The sequence below is a fragment of the Uloborus diversus genome, chromosome 9, assembly GCF_026930045.1.
Source record: "Uloborus diversus isolate 005 chromosome 9, Udiv.v.3.1, whole genome shotgun sequence".
In the NCBI taxonomy this organism is placed as follows: domain Eukaryota; kingdom Metazoa; phylum Arthropoda; class Arachnida; order Araneae; family Uloboridae; genus Uloborus; species Uloborus diversus.
The window spans coordinates 52,727,155-52,737,632 of NC_072739.1; the positions used below are offsets into that span (position 1 = coordinate 52,727,155).

General features: G+C 34.9%; 2 protein-coding genes across 2 annotated transcripts in view; both read right to left on the reverse strand.

The window, feature by feature from the left end:
- Positions 1-324: 324 nt before the first annotated feature.
- On the reverse strand, positions 325-2,245 carry LOC129230211 (uncharacterized). The gene is made up of 2 exons (XM_054864613.1): positions 1,817-2,245; positions 325-862 (listed from the first exon to the last, which is right to left on the reverse strand). Exons 1-2 carry the CDS (start codon positions 2,200-2,202, stop codon positions 325-327), a joined length of 924 nt encoding a protein of 307 aa, XP_054720588.1. The 5' UTR covers positions 2,203-2,245.
- Positions 2,246-9,363: 7,118 nt separating this feature from the next.
- LOC129230212 (uncharacterized) overlaps positions 9,364-10,478 on the reverse strand; it is a 3,398-nt gene continuing 2,283 nt past the window's right edge. Inside the window, exon 2 of the mRNA XM_054864614.1 lies at positions 9,364-9,426. Within this exon, the coding sequence (XP_054720589.1) occupies positions 9,364-9,426 (63 nt within the window). The remainder of the gene's footprint in view (positions 9,427-10,478) is intronic.

Here is a 10,478-nt window from a genome sequence, read left to right on the forward strand (position 1 = left end):
TATTTTCCCAACTCTATCAACTGTTACACATAAGAAGATTTACAAAATTCTCAAGAAATTATTGTTGCCACCGTGGCGTTGCATAAATTGCACAGATTTCATTTATTGAGAAGTGAACTAAATTTCAGACTGAATTGTTTTGAATATAGTACTTAAAATTTAAAATGAAAAAGATAAGAGCAAGCAAAATCATTTTAGAATTTCATTGCAATTGAAACTACAATGGAGGATGACATGAACATGTGGGATAGAAAGGAACCAAAGTAAATTTTTTCTTTAGCTGATGCTAATATAGTTGAAGAAAAACAACAAATAAAGAAGAAACTAAATATTTACAAAATAATTTGCAACTATTGCATTACGCTTGGCCATGCCTGCATGATGTGTATTATGATTTACAGGTCCATCCTGAACACCAGGTGTGAAATTACCTTCATCATAACTGTCACCTAGTATGATTGCAATATTATGCAACACCGCTGTGGCAACAATAATTGTTTGAGAATTCTGTAACTGACATCGCATTGATTCCGCAATACATGCACATCTTTTCTTCCAAACACCATATTGCCTCTCCACAACATTTCTGGCCAAAATCTGTGCTTCGTTGTACCTAAAGAAGTAAAACAATATAAAATTTAAAACATAAAACAAAGCTATGTACTTAAACATCCTTACAAGGGCGATATTAATCTTGACAGCAAGAAGAGGGTATTTTTGGCACATTACTTTATCCGCATAAATTGTCTGAATTCCATGTAACATGAAAAAAAAAAACAATATGACATGGAAAAGATGTATGGGAGCTTTGCTATGAAGCGAATTAAATCCTGATGTGTTACACCAAACAGTTGGAAAGATCCTAGTTTAGCATACATGCTTATATTCTTGATGCTTATAACCTTCAGTAAATGATTCGTCATTATCTAAAGTGATCAGACATGTGTTCTGCTCTTCTGTAAGATTCCAAATAAATAAATAAACACGGTATTTCAATCTTTTTGTTGAAAAATCTGGTAAGATCTGAAATTCTTCAGTTCAGTGACACAGTAAAAAAAAAAAAAAAAAAAAAAACATAGCTACTTCCTCCCACTCTATCAATGTCCTAGTTTTTTGTTTAAAAAATGTGGCCATTATAAAGTTGCACTTTTTTCAACATTTTGAACCCCTCCCACTTATGACATATAATTTCACACTTCACCGTACCCTCTCCCCTCCACTTGTTACTTCACACTATTTTTCATAACCATGTTATAAAATATGGATGATGTCACAGTTCTTCCCCTCCCCCAGCAGAAACTCAAAATTTCAAGAATCCTCCTCTAAAGCATGACACATTATTTGTAAACAGCCTATAATATAAACAGTCACGCACATATATGTACCGTTTTGCCCATTTAAATAAAAGTTTTGTTGTAAAAAGTTAGCACATACATAATACAGGATGGAGGAAAATAATTAAAGCTATTAAGTTATAGTCATGAACTAAATACAAAGGGCACGACTGTTAGGGAGGCTCCTAACTTTTTTTTTTGGGAGGGGGAAAATTTTCATTCCTCAGCTGTATCTAATGAGAAGAGTCATAAATCATCATCATAAAAAAAAAAAAATTAAGTTTTACTTTTGTAATGCTGTCTGCAAATTAGTACAATAAGGAATTTTTTTTAATTTTTCTTGTTAATTATTCTGTTTTCCTGAGGAGTCATGCCTCACACATTGGAAACCACTGCATTAGCACTGAGCATAGTGGTGCTAGAAACAAAATATTTCTATAGCTTGAACTTTAAAACTGACAGAAAGAACCGCATAAAATTACCTTTTCTCGCTATCAGTAGCTGGAGCTGAAAATGGAGTCATCAGGTATGAACGAAGCGGATAACCAAGATCACCTAACACATGGTATCTGTTAGGGACTTCAGTTTCGAGATGTGCGCGCAAATAAGAATGGTCGAATATCGTACTGTCATGTGTACTGCCAGGCCATCGCACTACAAGGTTCCTTATTAACAGGTCTGCATCGCTGACAGTTTGGACATTCAAGGAAAACTTCCCTCTCCTACTTCTATAAGTTTCAGCTCGTTTTCCTCCTGGGCTTTTAATTCTTATCAACGTGCAGTCTAGTGCACCAATCACTGATGGAAAGCCAAATTTTTCAAAAAATTTTTGGCTGACCTGAAAGAATGACAGGAAGTAAATTAGCATATTACATTAAATATGTAATTTCAAAACAATCATACAGAGCTATTTCAAGGACCAAAATATCCAGTTTTTTCATCAAATACTTCTTAAAATAATTAAAACAATCTGTACTTTTTCAACTAAACATCAAAGAGAAAAAAAAATGTTTTTATACTATCTGACAATTAAGACTATTGAATTCTATTTTTGTCCCATCATTGTAAAAAACTAAAATTATGATAAAACAAACTAAATTAAGCAAAAAAAAAAAAAATTTAAATGTTGCCTAAAATATGAATTAAAATAAATTGAATAATTCGATTTATTGAGCAATTGCTTATTGTTCTCTGACTGTTTTGAATTCCTAACATTTTATTTCCCCCCGCCTCCCTCTGCAGCACCACTGTCGACCCGCCCCTCCCGATGCAGCTCCTCTAGCAAAAACCGGCTCCAGGTTGTGTCTTTATCCTACACGCACACGAATACTCACACGCCTGCACACACACACATACCCACACACTCATGCCTGCACACAGTCACAAGCACACACACACTCACGCCTAGACACAAACACACACGCCTACATACACACACATACTCGTAATTGAGGAAAACATAATTTGAATTCAAAGTGCAAAATTCAAATTAATTATTAAGCAATCACGATTGCTTATTGTTCTTATTTGACTGTCCGTGACGTTACTCTGATTTTATTTTCCCCCGCCTCCCTCTGCAGCACCACCGTCGACTGTCCCCTCTCGATGCTGCTCCACTAGTGAAAACAGTCTCCAGGTTGCATCCACATCCAAAATACACACACACATGCCTGCACACAGACACAAACACACACGCAAACATACACACACCCATACACTTATGCCTGTATACAGATACAAACACACACGCATACATACACAAACCTATACACACACACTCATGCCTAGACAAACACACACGCTTACATACACACACTCGTGATTGCGAAAACATAATTTGAATTCAACAAGCCAAAATTCAAATTTCTTTTTTTTTTTGCTGTTATTGCTACAAAACAGATCAGATTTTCTTTCTGATAATATAAGTTTTGTTCTTAGCAAAGAAAGTTTTCTTGTTCTGCATAGTAGATTTAATTTGAGACACGTAAATGAATTAAGTTGTATCGTTAAATAGCAAGTCTAATTTCGGATCAGTGAGACAGCTGTATGCTTTGCTTCTCAGACTTATTTCTATGTTTTAATGTATAATAGCTATAATTTGCTGGGGTGAAAAAAATATATTTAGTAGGTAAGTATTAGAGACATACCGAGTGCTCGGTAACTACTCGGTACTCGGCCAAATTTTGATCAGATACTCGGCCAATACCGAGTAGTTGCAAAAAATTGAATATTGTCCAAGACGGATATAAAAATTTATAAAAGCTCAAGCATATATAATATTCTGCTATCATTTACAATTCAAGTTTACAAGTCAAATTTAAATTTTGGGAATAACGAAGTCTGAAATGCTTCAATGGAATAAATCCTTATTTTGTCCCCAAAGTTAATAAAATTTATTTATTAAAAATTGTGCAAAAAAGGAAAGTACAGAAAATATAGAATTTTTATAATGGATTTTTGCTACAAACCAAAAATAGTTATAAGAAATATAAAAATACCTTTGCTCTTAAAAAATAAAAGGAAATAAAACAGCGTTAAAAGCACAGTGCAGGAACACTGCAGACACGTGTTTTGGCGTTACAAGGAATTCCTTTTTCAATGCACAAAATGCGAGCTCGTGGATTTAAAGGCATCCGACAAAAGTCGGATTTTTTTGTCGAATGTCTTTACATTCTTTAGCTCTGATTTTATGCACTGCAAAAGACGTTCCTTATAATGCAGAAACACGTGTCTGCAATGTTCCTGCACATTTGTTTTATTTGCTTTTAAAAATTATTTATGTTTGGTGGACTAGAACTGTAATAGATTGGTATAATTTGTTTCAATTCCAACTTGATTAATCATATCTTTATTTATTTTTAATTTTAAAAATAATTTTTTTTGTAAAATTTTTGACATATCATATATGTATGTATATGTCAATATGTATATAAATGACTTTGTATTTATAAATATATATATATATATATATACATACAAAGTTTTTTAAATAATGCGTAATTAAATTTCACCTGGAATTTAGTTTTAAAAACTATTAGACTACTATTCCAATAAGTTCAAAATTCATCACATGTGTGTCGGTGGTTTTCTTAAAACGTAATTGGTACTCGTTAACTCAGCCGAATAGTGAAAGGCCGAGTACTACTCGGTATACGTCTAGTATCAAACCTGTTTTACACTGAGAAAATCAACCTGCACAGAATTCAATATTATAACATATGCCCTATTAATAGGGCATAGGCTATAGTAATAAAAATAATAAAAAAAATTTTAAAAACATGCTTTTCTTTTTTTCATTCAAAAAAATGAACTAAAAAGTGGAAAATAATTTTCTTTTATCACAAAAAATTTATCCTATATAACACATAAGTTAACATCAGACCTATTGTATTACGATACATTGAAATTATCATTTAAATTTCTGACTAAAAAGAAAAGCGTGGGCGCCGTATAACCCGTTTTATACTAATGAAAATTAAAAATTTAACATCATACACATGGAAAAGCAATTATTTACCAGATGAATTAAATTTTAAAGAAATAAATTGGTATGCATTAATTTATTATATTAGACTTAAGAAAATTAGAATAGAATTATAAAAAAATCGCATTAAAAAATTAAAACATAAACATTGAATTGAAGATTAAATCATTAAGATGGATCAAGATTCATATAAAACTACAATAAAAATATTAAGAGTGTTATAAATACACACACCAGCATTATAATAAATTACTAAATTAATTTTTATTATATTACGGCTCTGAAGTATCATAAGTGTAAATTTTTTACTAATTTTTAATGTCTGATTTTAAAAAAATGTTTCCACTTGTAAAGAGAACCTTATTGCAAGGTACAGTGGTTATTGACACGTAAGTTTAGTAATATGAACAATAAATAGTAGTCGATTGAAAATTGAATTTTAATGTTCGCATATACTTATTAATTATCCTTATAAGATAATCAAAAATATTTTCAATAACTTTATGATAAGGCGCCCACGCTTTTCTTTTGAGTCAGAAATTTAAATGATAATTTCAATGTATCGTAATACAATAGGTCTGATGTTAACTTATGTGTTATATAGGATAAATTTTTTGTGATAAAAGAAAATTATTTTCCACTTTTTAGTTAATTTTTTTGAATGAAAAAAAGAAAAGCATGTTTTTAAAATTTTTTTTATTATTTTTATTTTCTACTTTTTAGTTTTAATTACAAAATACCAATATTTCTAGTATATCACATCACTAGACACATGCAAAATGCTACTTTTTCCACACCACTTGAGAGGTAAATAGTCAGAAACGTTTTTTTTTTTTTTTTTTTAAATTGTGGTTTGCCCAGTAGGTCTAGTCCACATTGAAAATTCAAGCATTTTTGACAGTACTATTTCGTATTCTTTCATCATTTTCACTGTACCTCCGCATTCTCTCCATTTCCACAAGAGCATCATTATTGCAAGGCTTCTTGCCAGTTAATTTTGTGCAGTCGAGCTCTTCTATCCGGAGTCCAGCAAGAGATCTTACTCTGCTCAAGCTTACGTACGCTTGTCCTTCAGCAAATAGTTTATTTCCAAGATAGACAACTGCATAGTCCACAGTACTTCCTGCATTTTATGTACAGTTGAAGCCCACGACAAAATCAACGGCAACATTCGCCTTTCGGCAGTTCCATAACTGTATAAAGCTGGAAATTGAATGGATTTCGGCTCGATTTTGTGTATGCCGTCTTTACCGAAATTGATGAGAACAGATGGGATGTCCTCGGCATACACTTGAGCTCTGCGAAAATATGGCCAAACAATCTCTTTTACAAATCCTATAGCTCCATTAACAAGACCTTTGGTGACGTCAATATTGGCTCTTAACATAACCTTAGCTCCTACGAAAATTTCTAATTCTCGCGGTAAACCTCCGGTCTTGTTAATGTCTTTTGAAATGATGCTATCGATACTTGTATTTTCGTTGAGTTTTTTTGTTGCATCGATTAGTTGATCTTGGGCACGAATTTTGTAGATACTAGTATTTTTGCTCCTGAAATACTGGAGAACTCGATTGTTATGTTCATCTACCTGCTTGTTAGTTGGGTAGATTCTTAAGGCTCTTTCAATGGAAAACTCTCCATCCATATCAGAACTTTCTCTCTCAAGTAAAACAGCCATATGCTGTGCCGAGAGTTCACCAATTCTAAGAGCATTTAAGAGGTCAACGAACAACATGTCTCCTTGCTGTCTCATATTGTCCACCAATTCTACCAAAGAAAAAAGTTTCCATAAGTCAGTAGCAGGAATCATGTGCTCGGGCTGTTGGAATATTTGTCTTCCTCTCACAGGTGGAAGCTGCATTAGATCACCAAATACTAGAATGTTAAGGCCTCCAAAAAAATTGTCAGTGTTCTTTAATTGCCTCAAACGCGAGTCAATCATGCATAGCATCTCGTACGGTACCATGGATATTTCATCAATGAAGAAGAATTCAATGTCTGTCCAAAGTCGACGCATAGTTTGGAGACATATTCCAGTTAGTAAAGGCATTTCCACAATACGACCATCTTTTTGAACTGGTAATTTCAACGAGTTGTGTAATGTGGATCCTCCAACCAATCGTGCAGCTACACCTGTTAAAGCACATACTTTGACTACTGGCTTGGCGTAACATCGGTTGACTTGATTTTTCAGTAGATTGAAAAGAAATGTTTTTCCAGTGCCAGCTTGGCCAGTGATGAAAAGTCTTTCTCGGTGTTGGCTGCCACCCAATTGGTCTTGAATACTTGATGTAATGTACTTGAATATGTCTTTTTGACGCAAGTTCATTGCTTGGACTGCATTTTGAAATTGAATGTCGTCCATTATTTGTTGTTCCAAAACTTCTTCGTCAACGTCTTCCTGCAATTCAAGCGGTTCTGCATCGAGTATTTCGAATGCGTGAGCTTGGTTAAAGGCATTCTCCAGTTGTCTATCTCGTTCTCGATATTCTTCCATTTGCTCGCTGTTTCTTTTTAAAGCCTCTTCTCGAGCAAGAAAGGCTTCTTTTGAAGAATTAAATCCTTCAAGTAGTTCTTGCTCCGAGCGGTAGGGCATGTATTGCAGAAGAAGACTATAGTAAAAATTCTCCGGATCAGTGGAGGCAACGAAGTATGGAACTCTTACAACAGCAGTTACATTTCTTATTTCTATTTTACAATTGTCCATCAAAGTAATCAATTCTTTTTTTTTTCTCTTATGGGGAACATTATCATTATAAACGTCAATGTCAATACTCTCCTCAACAAATTCTTTGCTTTGTGGTTTCGCGTAATATGGTTTAAATTTCATGGCGAATTCCATCAAGGTCATGTTCGCAAAGTTGAAATTTTGATGCTCCAGAGGTCTTTTTTCGTATCTATCAAAGATGTTTGCGCACAGTCCGGTGTTATCTCCGCTTCGTTGAATTTTAATACTCTGTATCTTTGCTCGGGTTTTTCTGGTGTTGAGGAAAACACATTGTCTTGAACTGTCTCGTAAATTTAAATGGCAGAGTCTAAAAACACACTCGCATGCCGAAACTTGTCGCTCACTCATTAGACGCATACATATTTTGAAAAGTTTGCGAGAAATATTTGTCTCATCTCGGCGGATTTGTTGAATCGCCTGTGCAATGCTGGAATTTAACTGTGTGGGTTCGGACTTGGATATGTACTTAGCGACGTAATATGCTATAGATTCATTGGAGCCACATGGTTGAATATCCATGTTGCCCTTCCATATCAAAAGAAGTGACTTATTATAGTTATTCACATAACTCTCTTTGGGTCGGCGTTTCAAGAGGCAAATTCTTCCACCGTTACGAATGAACTCATCTGATGTATGAGCGATGATGCGTGTTTCAGTGCAAACTTTTCTGGGAAAGTTGAATCGGCAGGTATCAGAGTTATTTTTCTCACACGTATGCGTATGATGATGTATTTGGCACTTTTTGACGATCTCATAAAGTTCATCGTCAACGGGGGGTAATTCACAGGTCAGAACTTCGTCAAGTTTTAGGATTCCTTCAGGTGTTTCGAACGAAGGATGATTTTCAATCCAAATAATCATGTGCAGATGGGGACTGCCACGATTTTGGAACTCAACGCGCCACCAGAAGTCATTTACTTTGCCACCCAGGATTTTATTGTTGCGGAGGATTAACTTCATGAGAGCATTTACTCTGACCATAAAATGACGACTAACAATCACTGGATATTGTTCTATAAGGCGCTGTGTCGATATAATGTCCAAGTCATTTGGATCTTCGTCGGAGCGATCGTCGACAATCAACAACGCCTTTTTCATGTCAGTCCAATGCAAATCATTACAGCTGAAGGTGACAAAGTAAGTTGGTGGCCCCAGACATTTAATCTGGGCTACGAGTTCATTTAAAGCCCCTCTCCAATAGGCTGCAGAACCTCTCAAATTTCTTAAATACAAATGAACGTCTTCGATCATGCCATCTTGTCCATGAATTTTTTTAGTACAAGCAGATATGGTAGATTTAACTCGTTCATATTCGAACATCGATAAAGCATAAAAGAGATAATCATTGCTTTGAAATCGTAAATCATTGCCTAGAATTCGGCTTTGAAAGTAATCTAATGCAGTGATACTGACTGCTCTTGATGTTTTAAAGCCATTTATGCCGTACGGAAACAAGAAAAACCAAGCTAACTCTTCAGCTTTCATTTCATGTCCGATATTAACAATGTTATCACGAGTCTTTCTTCTGATTTCATTGATATTTTCGTTCAACTCGAGTTCATCTTCAACATCTGGTTGAGCACAGTCTATCGGTGCCATTACAGATGTTTGAAGCACCAGTGGACAGGAAGGTACTTGAGTTTGAGGTTGAATGGAGTTGTGCAATTGTGGATGATTTGCTTCTTCAGCCAAAATATTTTGATTTTCTACTGATTCATCAAAAATTACTTTGATATAGTCAATTGTAAATTGCACGTTACGAGATCCAGTCGCTCTTTTGCAAATACGTACAAGTTCTTGTAGTGTACGTGACTGAATCACACATGCTCTTCCTGATTCATCTCTGGCACTTGCACCTTTTGGTCCACATGAATGCGAATCTGTAAAGTGTACATATTGTTGTAGTACATGACACCATACGACTTTCCCGATGAAATTAAAATACCCGCTGTATAATTTTGGAATAGTTCTGACAGTGCTTCATGTAAAGTATAACCAATATTCCCTTCGTTCGCTGCATCATTGAGAACTCCATACAAACGTGGCTCATCGTTGTATTCCAATGTAAAATTTCTGCCAAAAATGGTTACACCGTGTTTGATGACATTAAAATTTTTAACCAATAAAAAACCATTTACTATTTCGAATGCTTCTTCGTGTCCTTGTTCAGTAAGAATGCGAACTGTTTTGTGCAAGTTGTCGCCTTCAATCATGTTCATATCTAAAATATTTTTTGTCCACAAATGAGGGGAGATTATAGGGGCCTTTGTGATGTTGGCCAAAACCATAGCACAGCACTGAATTCCTGGAAAATTTTTGAATATTATTTCATTAGCTTGATTCCATGATGCTCTTAAAATTGAAGAATTATCGTTCAACTGAACATATGCTGTAGGTTGTTCATTCTCGACGTGGACAGCTTCTATGACTTCATCTGCCACTCTAACTAACGCGCTATTATCAAGTTCGACGTTATAATCAATTTCAACGTCACAGTATAATGGGTTATTTCGGATAAGCCATTGCAGAGCAGCGTAAACTCGATCGCGAGAAATTGAAAACTCCCGTGTGATGTCTAAGTTTTCAAGCCTCTCGGTTATTACGATGATTCCTGCATCATCTGGAGATCTGGGAAGCATACGTGGCAATTTCTCACTAATTTCAAAGATGTCTTGTGCAAAAAGAATAGCTTGACCTTTGAAACCATACTGGCCGTATAAACCGCTGAATTTAATGATCTTGATGAATGGTATTATACGAGACAGTAGTCGTTGCTCAGATTGCGTGAGCTCTTGCAAAACATTCGGCACTTCTCCGGATAAAGATTATTCCAGTAAGCCTTTGGTGGTGAGGTCGTTTTACGACTTATAATATGGTTCTTGCAACGATGACACAGCACTAACTGGTCTTTTTCGATCAATTCATCGGGAAG

Excerpts from the sequence above, each read along its gene's own strand:
- LOC129230211 (XM_054864613.1), bottom strand. The coding sequence starts at position 2,202 with ATGCTAATTTACTTCCTGTCATTCTTTCAGGTCAGCCAAAAATTTTTT. Across the intron at positions 863-1,816 it reads GCTACTGATAGCGAGAAAAG|GATCTTTCCAACTGTTTGGT; the intron begins GTAATTTTATGC and ends ATGCTAAACTAG.